This window comes from Episyrphus balteatus, chromosome 3 (assembly GCF_945859705.1).
Source record: "Episyrphus balteatus chromosome 3, idEpiBalt1.1, whole genome shotgun sequence".
NCBI lineage: Eukaryota > Metazoa > Arthropoda > Insecta > Diptera > Syrphidae > Episyrphus > Episyrphus balteatus.
In genome coordinates, this window is record NC_079136.1 from 5949968 (window position 1) to 5964553 (window position 14586).

The 14586-nt window shown below is 31.2% G+C and overlaps 1 protein-coding gene across 3 annotated transcripts in view; it reads left to right on the forward strand.

The window, feature by feature from the left end:
- The first annotated feature begins 562 nt into the window (after positions 1–562).
- LOC129914005 (stage VI sporulation protein D) overlaps positions 563–14586 on the forward strand; it is a 208497-nt gene continuing 194473 nt past the window's right edge. The window contains exons 1-8 of one of the 3 annotated variants that reach the window (XM_055993028.1): positions 566–807; positions 7258–7409; positions 7465–7719; positions 7778–8042; positions 8100–8613; positions 8674–8915; positions 12439–12659; positions 13419–13589. In XM_055993028.1, the coding sequence (XP_055849003.1) occupies positions 709–807; positions 7258–7409; positions 7465–7719; positions 7778–8042; positions 8100–8613; positions 8674–8915; positions 12439–12659; positions 13419–13584 (1914 nt within the window). In that variant the 5' untranslated portion in view covers positions 566–708 and the 3' untranslated portion in view covers positions 13585–13589. Of the gene's footprint in view, positions 808–7257; positions 7410–7464; positions 7720–7777; positions 8043–8099; positions 8614–8673; positions 8916–9109; positions 9373–12252; positions 12378–12438; positions 12660–13418; positions 13590–14586 lie in introns of those variants that run through there. The other 2 variants (XM_055993030.1, XM_055993029.1) reach the window with 2 other exon arrangements.

Below are 14586 nucleotides of genomic sequence, written 5' to 3' on the forward strand. Positions count from 1 at the left end.
TGCAAACGTGATGCTTTAATTTTCTTTCACTACAAAAAGTTGTGATGCAAAAGCAGTAAGACGGTTGTTAAATCAGCCTACATTTCAATTCGTTTTTATAATACCTATCTATAATTCAATTTACTCCTTTAAAGCAAACATTTTCAAAATGTAGGTATTCATTCCATTTAGGCTTAGTTGCCAATTCTTTCTCTTAAATAAATAGTCACTTTAATCTCATCCATATTCACACCTGAGAAATTAAATGTTTTTCCTTCTCTCTTTAATATTTTTGTTTACAAATTATTATCTCACACCTGTTTCAAAAACCACGTGCATTCATTTATTCACATATTGTTTATTTTGCTTAATAGACGCTATTCCATGCGATCGTGTTTTGTGTACCTGATAATGATGCACAATCACGTTTCACCGGCAAACAAAATGCTCTGCTTCTTCTTCTTCAAAAAACTACCCCATGCCAAGAAAATTAAAAATAAAATAAAAACAAATTAAAAATACAATTTATCTTTTGTAATTTTTTCTCTTTATCGAGAATCGATAAGATGCAATCGATAAGGAATTAATTTATTTAGAAAATTCATTCGCACCATTTGGTTAACGCGAAATCATCTCGGAAAAAATACATCGTCTTCAAAATAATTTAAAAAATATAGATTTTTTTTTATTTTGAAAGTTGTGTATTATTGAAATTATTTAAATACAAAAATGGTTGTCGATATAAAAATGTGCCGTTTTGATAATGTCCCTTGGGGCTTCCGGTTAGTCGGTGGATCCGATTTTGAAATACCTTTAACGGTCGTCAAGGTACGAAATATTTCCAATTTACATATAATTAATGTAATAATTTGACGAGTTTATTGTTTGTGAACACTATAGTGGTAGAAAATAGTCGGTAAAACTTAAAACCAAGTTTTAATAAAAAAAAATAAGGAAAAAAATATTACGTAACCGTGATTGAAAATTTAAAACTTCTAGAAAAAAGTAGAGTTTCAAGATATTCTGACTTTTCCTGATGTATTATTATAATTTAATTATTTTCTTCTGCTGTGTTTATAGTTTTTTGTGGCTGGAAATAATTAAAAAATAATAACAACTAATAATTTAAATAGTTTTTTTCAAAAACAAAGTTCCAAATTCTGCCCAATGGAACTGTGTTAGGCTTTCAAGTTTTTTAAACGCTCTCAAAAACCATTTTGATGTTTTATTATTTTTTTCTTTGAAAAATTTTGAAATCTAATAATTTTCTTCAAAATATATATTATACCTAACAGTTCTTTCAACTTGGCAGTGATTCAAATAATTACTCGACGAAAAAAAAAGTGCCGTTCGAAACAATTAATTTATCAACTGCAATTACATGTAAATCTAAAGATATCGACAGATTCAGTGAACTCTTGGCCCAGATAAGATATTACTTTGTATACAGAGACAGAGATATATCTAGCTTTGGTGGGCATTTGTTTATTAAATGTCGGTCAATAAACAAAAGAAAAATGGGAAAAAAATATAAACACATGTGCTATTGCTATCTACAAAATTTAAGAGAAATTAATTCTCTCAAGAGATAAATCTTATGTATTTTCTCAATCTTAAAAGAGTTTTAAAATTAAAGGTGAAGAAGAAAAAGCAATAAAAATGAAAATTATTTTTATTACATTTTTGCGAAGTGAGTGAGGACTTGGGATTAATGTTTATGTTTTTGGTTATCATTATCAAATTAAAGGAAGATTTAAACAAATATAGAGAGCAGAATTTTAGAACATTTTTAGTACTAAGATATCTGAACTCAAATTAACAAGAATATCAGTTATCTAATTTTGAATGCGTGACTTAATTTCAAGCTCAAAACATTCTTTTGTTTTTCCTTGCCCTTTTCCAAGGTGAAATTTTTTGCACAGTGTTATCATATCACTCACGCTATTAAAGTAAACAAAAAAAAAAAAAAAATTTGGGGTTTGGAAACCATCTTAAGAGGTTTGATTATGTTATTGAGACGAACATTGTTTAACTTATTTAACTTAAATCATAGCCAAATTATGAACTTCATGAACAGAAGAAAATAGTTGTATTTTTAATTATAATATGCCGGACACTGTGGTGTATGCGTAACATTTGTTTCCTAAAGACAAATTTTAATTTTGAAATTTCTATCGCTAATAAAATACACGGACTAATTGGTTTTTCATAGTTATATCATGACGGTTACATGTCGTGCTATGGTGCCATGATTATGAAATGGTAGAATCTGAGAAGGCTTAAACAAACCTATTTGACAAGATTTCCTCATGAATTTTTGAGAGGATAATCACACTGGTCACTTTTCGATATTTTCGGTTACACGAAAACGACGCAGCATTTGAGAATATCACCTAAGACGTTTTTTGTAGGAAATAACATTTTCCATTCAAATAAATAAACTAAAATCGAATAAAGTATGGATTTTTAAAATGTTTACTAAATTGCTCTGCAATATTTTACCAATTTTTTTTTATCCGTCAAATCACAGTTATATCTGTGGTAATAAGTTAAAAGAGCTTATGTCGACATAAGTGAAAATCGATTTTATTTGCTTAACATGTTCACCTTTTGTTCAGCTTTGTTTTAGTCTGGGTCTCATTTCTCTACGCAAAATATAAACCGTTAAATCTTTTTGGACAAAAACTGCATTTGCAAAATAGCTTATGTATAAAATCGTCCAAATCTTAAAAATAATACACTTTTTTAAATAAGCTTAAGTCATGACAATTTGAATTCAAATATATTCATCGCTTAGGTCAACATAAGCTATTTTAAACTTGTGGTCGAGTGAACCATTTGTGTTCTTATGTCGACTCAAGCCATTTTAAAACAATGCATTTTGAACCAAATCCAATTCTGCAAAACAGCTTAAGTAACACAAGCTGTTTTGTTCCTTGAAATGTCTGCAAAATTGTATACTTAAGTCAAAGTAAGTTATTTTTTCAAATGTAACGGCCGCACAGTGGATCGAAACTATGAAAAAGTGGTCATGGGACTGTAACTCCTGATCTAATGAACGGATCCTAAAACGGTTTTCGCTATATTGCTTCTTGAAAATCACAGAATTGAATCCAATAAAAAATCACAAAAAATGTTTAGTTCTTTAATTTTTTTTTTACTTAAAATAGCTGTTAACATACAAAAACTACCAAATCCTTATTTTAGTACACATAAAATTAATACTTTACGTTATTGTCTTATTTATTAAGTAAAAAAAAGCGTTTACACATTTTGTTAACAGTCTTTTAAAATACCGATTATTTGCAAAAAAAAAAATTATTATGAATAAAAAATAGCTTAAAAAGGATTATCTTATGTAAATATGTGTTATTTTAAAATGAATTGGTATTATTATGAAAATACCAACATAAACATAAAAAATATGATAAAATATATATATTGTCAACTTAATAATGAAATTAATTTAAAAGAAAATGATGGATTCATAAAAAAAAAGCAAACAAAATACGATATACCTACTTATACACTAAAATTATTTATCAAAAAATCATAAAGCTATGTACAGCTAAATATGAAACACAAGTAGCTAAAATTGCAAATTAAAATGTACAATGTACATAAGAGCGACCAACGAATGATCAAATGAACGAACAAATGAAATTGTACATATTTTTAGAACAAATTTCTTAACAAAAAACTGGAGTTTAAATTTTTCAAAAAACCAAAAAAAAAATACATTTTATTTTCTTAAATAAGAAACAATTCAGAGAACAAATTGTTTGTGAGACAAATTTTATTTCGAAGCCATGACATTATTTTAAGCTAACCTAGTACGCTGCTGAAGCGAAACGAAAATGTTTCTAAGCCTCCAAAGTCAGCAACGAAAGTCAAAATTAAATAATGTCAATAAATTAAAACTTGAAAATAATTTTGAAGAAATTAAAATTCACAAGGTGCAAAATTCTTTTGGACCAAGGAATTTTACCTGAAAAAACATTAGTGAAACATTATTGAAAACTTTCCAAGTATTCAAGTACAGGTAATAATATCGTTTGTCAATCTCGTGTGCTGTGAAACGAAAAGCATAACAAAATTTTTCGTTCTGCTGTTTTTTATACAAATTTCCGTTTCGCTTTAGAAATTGAAATATATATATTTTTTTAATTTAAACTTTAGTTAGATTCTTACTTTATTATCTAGATTTTGTTAGAAAATACATAAGCATAAAAAATTAGGGAGCGGGTCATAATTCTGCTTGTCAAAATTCTGTACGACAAAATTCTGTGGGATCAAAATACTGTAATACCATAATTCTGTACGTCATTATACTGTAAATACAAAATTCTGTACGTCAAAATACTGTATCAACAAAATACTGACATGCAAAATTCTGTTTTGTAAAATTCTGTACGGCAAAATACTGTATATCAAAATTCTGTAAAAATGCTGTAAAAAAATATCGTTTTGATAATGTAAAAATGTGCGCGCGCACTTTTTTACATTATCAAAACGATATTTTTTTACAGCATTTTTACAGAATTTTGATTTACAGAATTTTGATGTACAGAATTTTGAAATACAGTATTTTGACCAACCAGAATTTTGCTATACAGAATTTTGACTTTCAGAATTTTGTTCCTACAGCATTCTGCACATACAGAATTTTGACATACAGTATTTTGGCATACAGTATTTTGAATACAGAATTTTGCAACATACAGAATTTCGACCCCAACCCAAAAAATTACATCAGTTCGTTCATTCGTTGATCGCTCTGACAGTGCTTTACTCTTAAAAAAACCTTAAAAATTAATTGTTTTTACTCACTCTTTCTTTATTTTTTTGGTCAATCTGCCTTACGTTATGTATTCAGTAGTTATATTCTTGGTTTAAACTACCCCATGACACTTTAAGCTAGCCAAATAACACCAACCCTCCCCTTTACAGATAGGAAAAAATAAAAAAAAATAAATACAAAAATACTACTTAAAGGGTTAAATTTATAAAGATGGTGCTCTAAAAAACGGGGTCGGATTCGGTCGGATCCAAATGTTTTAAAATATTACACACAAACTATTAAGCTTTCATTCTAGACTACTAAGAGAGCGGGCATATGTAAGCATTTTTTTAAAAGCATTTTCAAAGTTGAAGAGAAATTTTCAAAAAGGGTTATAGAAAAACGTGTTTTAGAATTATTTAGAAATATAATTTTAGGATTTTTTTCTTAAATATATATTTTAGATATCAGTATCTTATCAACAAAATTTATTTCAAGAAGATATCTTAAAAAATGAGCCAGATATAAGAGTATGAAAATTTCTAAGAAAAACATCTTTTTTTTTCTTGTGAAATAGTCCCCACCTGAGACTCTGTATCTTGGAAACCAAAACATTTTGATAAAAATAACTTGTGGATTATGAAAGAAGGGACAATTTTCTATGATTAACAAACAAAAAATATTTACAAGAATGGAAAAAAAATTTTCACCCAATGTCCGGAGTTTTGTACTAGACGTTCCACTGTGGGCCGTCCCGAACGTTTTCAAGAAAAAATATACATATGAAAATTAAGGGTATAACAAGCCTGTATCCAGCAAAAAAATTGTTGGTTTAGCGGCAACAGTTTAAAAGTTATCACAAAAAAAGTAAACAAAAACCTGGTCCACAAACTTCATTTGCTTATACTGAAAAATGATAAAAATTGACTTAAGCTCTTTTAACTTATTGACACAGATATGTCCTGCCCACATTTTTTATTGGATTTTTTTTTTTGACTAGCTTAGTGTGTGATCAGCAATTAATTTAAAATTTAATGTACATAGGTACATCGTACATTTTTGATATATTTTAGTAAAGTATTTTTTTTTTAACTTTTTAATTTTAAGTTAAAGCATTTTAGTTAAAAAATCGTATACTGTCAACTGTCAAGAATCAATTCATGATTGAATCTATTCAGTAAAACTGTTAAGTAAGACATTTTATAATATTTTCACGTGAAGAAAAAGTGAGAGCCTTTAAACAAGTTATATAAGATTGAAAAATGGATAGAGTTGTACTAAAATGGTTGATTACAAAAAAGTATTGAGACGTCAAAATCTAAAATTGTTATTTTTGAAGTTTGTTCATAATTTTTTAAGTAAGCTTAGTTACGTTTTAGTACAAAAATCTGTAATCTGTTAAATGCTCTAAAAGAAAGTCAGAAATCTTGAAAATGGTACTATTATTTTTATTTAAAAAGTTGGTCCTTCTCCTTATGTATGTGCCACATAACTCATATTTTTTAATTTTATCATTTTTGAGGAAAGCAACCTTTTCCATTTATACCATAAGACCGTTAATTGTTAAGTACGGTTAATTGTGATCCTTAAAAAGAATAAAATTCTAGGGAATCTTTTAAAACCTAAGTTTGAAGCAAATCGTTGCAGTCATTTTGTCTAGAACTCGAGATTGAGACCGTTAGACCGAATTGTGCGACGCACTTTTTTCCCATTCTCCATCATCATAATATCATACCTCATTTCTTATCTTGAGTTTTTCTTTTTACAAATTCTTAACTTTGCTTAATAGCACCTACATTTATGGGACAGAACTCTGCGAAACTCCCGGATTTCAGCACTAGTAATGAATATTTTTGAGTTGTTATAATTTTATTCCATCAAATTAACTGAATTTCGTTTCGACTCAAAATTTTATGAACAAAAAAATGTGATTTTGAACTAGATTCCTTCAATTTTTAGAGGATAAAATAAATTGTATGTTCTTTCAAGAATGTTTATCGCCAGTGATGAAATTATAGAAAAATCCTTTTGAAATTATATCTTTATCAAAGATGGGTCACTATGGTGTATGAGTAACATTTATTATAGAACAAATTTTAACATTTATTAACTAATTCTGTTGATTAAATAATTAATTTGTGTGATACTTAAATGGTTTTTTCATTTGTTTATAATAGATTTATCTTTTACATGTTTGTGTTAAAATCACAAAGACAAATATCAATTTGTATTCTCCAATAAAATAACTAGGCAGTTCGAAATTTGAACTCGTGAGGTCTATTTTTAGAATTCTTATAATTAATTTGATTTAAATTTGAATTTTAATTAGATTAAAATTTGAAACAGTTTTTTTTTTTTTTAAACCTGATGCAAAAATGGTAATCTGGGGTTATATGAACTTGGAGTTCCGTTGTAACCTACCAACTGACAAATCGTTTTGCTTCTGAAAAACAAATTATGTATATCAATGTAATAAACAATATATTTTTTTTTTTCAGGTAACTGAGGGCAGTTTAGCTGAGGAAGCTGGGCTTAAATTGGACGATGTAATCGTTCGCATTAACGATGAACCAACAAGCCCAATGTCCCATGATGAAGCTCATAGGGTTATTTCGAGTTGTGGCAACGTCTTTTTCTTAGGAATTCAAAGGTTAACACTAAAACATTAATTATTTTCAAAATATTTTCAATGTTATTCCTAACAGGGCAGAAGAAGAAGAAGCTGAAGCACCAAAGTTTTTCCCCACAATCGGGAATAGGGAAACCTCTAGAACTCCCGATCCTATAATAGACCCGTCTATTCAAAATCAAATCGATGAACTATCCAAAAGTCCACCACCAAATCTTGATGTGGTAGAAAATCTATTAGCTGAAGAACCTGGTATTCAAAATGAAGATGAAGAAATTGCTAGTTTATTGTCTCCTGAACCGGATGTCCAAGATGAACAACCTGTTATTGGGTATATTATATGGAAGCTCCAAATTTTTAAACATAGATTTAAATATGATTTTTTTTAGAGTGAATGTAAATAGAGTATTTCCGAAACCAGGAGTCTGTAAAAGCAGTGAGGTTATGCGTGAACTAAATGAAGAAGCCATGAAGACCAAACAAGAAAAAGATTTGGACAAGAAAAAATGGACAACTTTCATGCAAAAACCAAATCGACCAATTCCGAAGAGCAAGGCCCAACTTGAAGCTGAGGCTAGAGCTGCAAATGCTTATAAAGTGAAAATTGTTAAGAATTACAAGAAACCTGAACCTCCACGTCCATCTACTCCAGTTGTAAGTTTTCTAAGTTAATTTTTCCATAAGTCTTTCTGATAAATTAATTTTTTCCAGCCTGAATCCGAACCGGAAGTTATCGAACCTCCAAAAGAGAAGACTCCTCCGCCAGAAGTTGAAGAAGAACCACCAACTGATACTGAAGTACCAAACTTGGAACCAACAAATGAAGCAGGTTCTCAAGAAGAACCTTCAACTGAAGCTAAAGCTGAGTCTGAAGGTGATAAGCCAGCAGAAGAAACTGACACCAAGGGTGAAGAAGTGGAGGATGCCAAAGATGAGACTACTGCTAATGAGAAACGAGCTTTTGAATCTGTTGATCGTGAAGCAAGGTCTCCTTCTGTTAGTGGATCTCTCCGAGAAAAGACCGAAGAAGAACTTCAATTGGAACAGCAACTTGCCAACGTGCAACAACAACTTCTTGCTTTAGCTAATTTGCCTTCGACAATTCAAAGCACTCTTGATGCAGTTACCAAGCAATTAAGTGAACTTTTGCCAACTTTTAAGCTACAGCCCAAACTTGTGAAGGAAGCTACTCCAGAAATTACTGTAGAAGTTCAACAGGAAGAAAGTAAGGAAACAGTTTTTATTGTGTTCTAAAAAACATAAAATTGTTTATATTGTTTTCTAGGAAAAGAAGTCACTGCTGAAGAATCCGCCGAAACTTCAATTATTGAGAAGGAAACAGTTGAGATTGAGGAACAATCTTCTGAGATAATTTCAACTGAAGTTACCCAATCATATCACGAAGAAACCACTGTTAAAATTGAAACCGAAAGCAAACAAGAAGTCACAGTTCAGGAATACGAAACTAGTCACAGGAATATTGAAGAAGAACAAATGGAAGAGGAACAGAATTTGAAGAGGAAGAAGGTAGGTTTATCAAATAGTATTACATCATTTGAAATTTATTATCTTGCAAACTTAATAACTATATTAGACTATTTTCTTTTAACTTGAATTTTTCGTTCACTTGTGGCAAGATGGCAAATTTTTCAAACTTTATTTCTTTTCGAAAACAACTCTGGCAACATGGCAAACTTATATCTTCAAATATTATTTCTCAGGTTTGGCAATACTTGCAAGCTGTTCAGCAGAATCTTAGCAGTCCTAGACCTAAATGGCCAATACCTTTGATTGAATTTGATGAAAATGATGAAAGAGTCATGTTGCCAAAAGAGTTGGAGACAATTACTGGTGCTTAGAAGTTAATTATTACTTGAAGCACAAGCTAAAATGCCACACCAGCTAAGCCAATTTGCCACAACAGCTAAACTCGCCAAAATAAATTACAATTTAGTTTGTAGAAGAAAATGAAGAATAATTAAAACGAGACTCTCGTATGCATTCAATAAATTGTTTTATTTTGCATCGTTAGAGATAAAAAAAAAACGATCTATACTAAATTTCAAGAAAATTCATCCATAACGTTTAAGGCCTAGTTAGATCTAAAGATGGACTCAAAGAAGCATATACGGAGTATGACGAAAACCACGTTTTTCGACTTTTCCGTCATTGTAATGTTGGTTTTGATTAAAATTTTGAAATAGAATGCAAAAAAAATGGGTTGGGGATGAACAAATTATTGTTTTGGCAATTTCTGGCAAAAGTATCTCTCTTAACGAAAAAACTTATGTATAAAAGTTGAAAACAATTTAAAGAAAAATAAGTTTTTTATGGACAATTTTTTTAAATAACCTCAAAAATTTTGAGAAAAATGGCAAAACTATCATTTTTTTATTTGTAGGTATTCAAAGTTTTTTGTTTAAGATACAATCCTTGTTGGAAAATACTAGGTTCCTACTTTTCAATTAATATTTTTGAGTTGTGAAAATTTCAAAACAGTAGTTTTTTGGTTTGGTTTTGCACGCTAGGTCGCACGTACTTGCTCTTTTTTTTTTTTATAATTAACGCGCACTAAAGGGAGTTAAATACCCTTAATATGTTAAACACAGTGCGAAATTCAGGAAAATAGGGAGGGATTTAAAAGGAGAAACCGATGCACATTAGTTTTAAAGCTCTGGACATTAAAATGGCAGGGAAAAACAGAGGCGGGTAATATATTCCACATTCGGGTGGTGCGGCTAAAGAAAGAATCTCTATATTTGACGGTACGTCCGAAGTTGGGCTCAAGGGTAAACTGATGAGCATTCCTAGAAGCGCGAGTATTACGGTTAAATTTTTTCAGGGGAGGAATGCAACTAGCTATTTCATCTGAACATTGTTTAAAAAATAGCGATAAAACAAGGGGAGACATGACACATTACGTCGGTGGTCTAGGGACGCAATTGTCTCAGTTATCGATCTATCATCTATCATTTTGAAAGCACGTTTTTGTATTCTGTCCAAGAAACTCAAATACGTTATCGGGGCACCTGCCCAGATGTGACAATTGTATTCAAGTTTTGGTCGAATCTAAGCTTTATAGATTACAGCTAGATCAGAAGATGAGAAGAATTTCTTGCATCTTCGGAGAAAACCTAAACATTTCGCAGCGTTTTTGGCGACATCGAATATGTGTTCGTTCCACACAAGGTGGTTTGTTACACTCATACCGAGAATGGAAAGTTTGTCAGTTTCCTCGATGCAAGTGCCACTCATTGATAGTGGCATGGGTGCAAGATTCCGTTTTAATGATAGTAAACAGCATTGTGTTTTTGATGCAGTAAATTCTACACGATTTCTTATTCCCCATTGAACAATGCTGTCAAGATCAGAATTTAATGAGCTTATCATATTTTGCCGTTGGAGTTCCACATCCGAGGGACATGGGTGTGAATCTTCAAACGAATATGAAAAGCTGAGGGTACTATCATCTGCGAAACAATTTAATGGATTAGAAGTTTCAGAGAGCAAATCATTAATGAAAATGAGAAAGAGAGTCGGAGACAAAACGGAGCCCTGGGGCACACCAGCGTTTATTTTGTGGGTTTCAGACTTGAATCCATCCAAAACGACTTGAATTGAACGGTTCGAAAGGTAATTTCTAATCCAACGAAGAAGAGATTCATCAATACCGAAATGCAAGCATTTTCGATAAGAGAGCTTGATGATAAAGTCTATCAAATGCCTTTGAAATATCAAGCGCAATAATCTTACTTTCTCCAAAAAAAAGCAAAGATTTGTTCCACTGTACGGTGAGATATACCATCAGATCACCAGTGGACCTATTGCTATGAAAGCCGTACTGCCGGTCATTAAGAAGCTTCCGTTCTTCGAGATATTTCTTAAGCTGGAAATTAATCAGCGTTTCCATGACCTTGGAAAGAAGGCACGTGAGTGCAATTGGTCGATAGTTGTAGGGTGAGGAGGATTCGCCTTTTTTAGGGACAGGCTGGACAAATGCTATCTTCCATCCACTCGGAACGAGTCCAGTAGAGTAGGACAGATGAAAAATCTTACGCAGTGGTTTTGCCAGCGTGGAAGAACACCTCTTCAGAACGATGGGAGGGATACTATCCGGGCCAGCGGATTTGGGTATGTCAAGGTCTTTCAGGACTCTTGCCACTGTACGAGTGCGAAAGAAGATTCGTCCCATGGAACCGTTTACACACTCAAGTACTGGGGGAGTCATGACACTATCCGGCAGTGTAGAGTTGGCAGCGAACTGCCTTGCAAGAAGTTTTGCTTTCTCAACAGAGCTAACAAATGGAGTGTCATTTGAGGTTAAAGTTGTTTAGTTAAGGTTAAAGTTGTTTAGAATGTTAAGGCTTTTTATAAATTTCATCATTATATCATTAATCTTATAAGAAAGTTAAGAAATGTTGACTTTAAAATTATGAAAACACATTTTCGAAAATTTTTCAAAAAAATATTTTTTAGGCCAAAAGTTCGTTGTTTTTTACAGCAAGTAAAGTGGATTTCATATGGCTATTAGCAAAGGGTTGTCTTGTCCGTTTTGTCAGCATTTTTATTGATAGTAAAAAGGTAAAATTTATGAAAGGTAGAATTTATGAAAGTGCGTTGTATTAAATATCACAAAAAAGAGTAGGAAATAAAATAATTTGATCCTTCTCGATTTATCATATAAAGACTGAAAGTTATTTTTATTGCAAATTACCTGGATCTTGAAACGAATTTTAAAATTTTCTCCCTGCAAAATACTTTCCCTAACGATTCTTTTAAATTCTATAAGTAAATTAATAAACTATAAAAAGTCATGCCTTAGCTATCTTATTTGAAGGTAATATGTATTTTGCTTTACTTTCAGCATCTCACCGTGCACTTTAATATGTAAAGTACAAACATTGAGCTGCTTTCATTTAAATTATCTTTTTTTTTGTTAAATCTTTAAAGAAATTATTTTATTTTTTCTAATCGCAAAATAATAAAAGCTATTTTTTTAATGCAAAACATCTTCGTTCATTTGCTTTTTGACTCTTAAAAATCTTCGCAGGAAACTGGTGTTATTGAAGAGCTACAAAAGCAAATCGAACACAAGGAAACACAAAAACGTAAAAAGTCAAAACGCATGTTCGGGCCATTGGTTCCACAAGAGCGGCCATTAGTTTTGCCCGGTGGCAGGCGATGGTATCGCCCCAAAGATGCTTATAATGATGAGTTTATTGCAGAAACCTTGACTGCTCAGGCAGAACTTATTGCTGGCACAGCTGTTGGGTAAATTTTGTTTGAATTATGTTATGCTTATAGTGTATTCATATTCATTTTATAATCTAATGGTTTTTCTTGCAATCATTCAATCGTATCATCAATACCAACCACATACCTCATTTTACACTCTAATTTGGCAGTTACAAGTTTGAAAGTCCTTTACTGGGCTACGACGAAAGGTACGAATAGTTTCATTGATTATTCAGAAATCTTAAAATTCGCTTCATTATTGTCTTGCCTAATAAATGTTTGCTCAGTAAATGTTCAAATTCTGTTCATATTTATTAACTTTGTCACGGTAACTCAATTTTTTGCTGAAAAATATTCTGCAGAATGAGTTGTTGAACGATTCACTCCATCCTCAAATATCACTATCAGATAATATTGAGTTTTTGAAGCTTTGTCCCTGCATCAATTTAGCATGTCCTAAATTTCATATCAATGTGACTAACACCCGACATTTTTCTGTTGTTTGGTTTTAGATTGCAGTCTGGAATCACTGTTTTAATGACAGGCACTTAACGCGAACATTTTTCAGGTAAGGCTTATTTCCATTTATCTTCTCGTTCATAAACCATTTGCATGTTCATAATTTTTTTTTTCCACAACTTCTATCAACTTTTAGAGAAAATAATTGTGGTTCAGTGGCCACTCAGCTAGAAAAAAGGTAACAAATTTAACCATTTTTGACATCATCCCTTTATTTTCTTAGTTACTCGGTAAAATTCTTATTATTAACACCTTCTTTGTTTCTCATTTCGTCAGAGTTAATTTTATGAAATACCAGAAACCAGAGAAGAAAGTCGATTTGGATAAAAGCGAAGTTTACAAAGTTCTTCATCACTTGGATAGATCACCAGTTAGAGGAATTGAAGTTCGTCCACCAGTTGTTGTTGCCGAAGCAGATATAAGGAGAGCAGTTGAATCATAAGACTTATAAAGTAAATCCTTTTCATTGAAATGGAAAACGAAAATAAAGAATACACTTGAAATGTTTATTGATCTTAATATTTGAAATAAAACACTTTTTAAAGGACTTTTCATCTATATATAAGTAATTTTCAGGTATTGTACCACTTTATGTTAGGATTGATAAAGAATATTTATCAATTTTGACACCAGAGGTTTGGATTTGAATACCAGACGGCATAACCTAAAAGCCTTTTTTCTCAGCCGTACTGTTTCTTGCAGGGAGTTGACCAATTCTCCAAGAGTATCCTTGTCACGAAAGAGTGCATCTTCATCGATTCAGCATAAAACCCATAGATTACACTGGTCAACAAAATTGAACTTTTTTTTTGCCACAAGAACCAAGATATACTTTTCTAGAGATTGGCCTCCGTTTTTGAGATATTACCGTTATAAAATGCTAAAAAACGCCATTTTGGCTGTTTTCGAGCTTCTGTTTTTATGTGGGATAATTCATTATATTCAAATTTGTACCGGTGATTATAAGAACAGATATTCTTCTTTCAAAAACTGTTTACATTTTCCCGATATCTCTTTAACTGCTGGAGATATTAAGTTTTAGTTAGTAGGCCAAAGAGAAGCTAAATCTAAACTAAAGTTTAAGTCACTGGTCATAAATTTTTTGCCACAAGAACCAAAATATACGTTTCTAAAGATTTTTAGGTTGCTTAACTCGAATCCGCAATCAGAAAAATTCTATTAGCTTCCGTTTTTGAAATATAACTGTTATAAAAAAAAACCTTTTTTTTGCATATTATAACGGTAATATTACAAGAACGGAGGCTAGTAGAATTTTTCTGATTGCGGATTCGAGTTCAGCAACCCAAAAACCTGAGAAAAGTACATTTTAGTTTTTGTGGCAAAAAAAGTTTAATTTGGTTGGCCAGTGCTGTTTCTGAGTCAAAGACTATTTCTTAAATTTTAAATATCTCGGGCAGTAAAAGAGATATCGGAAAGATTAAAA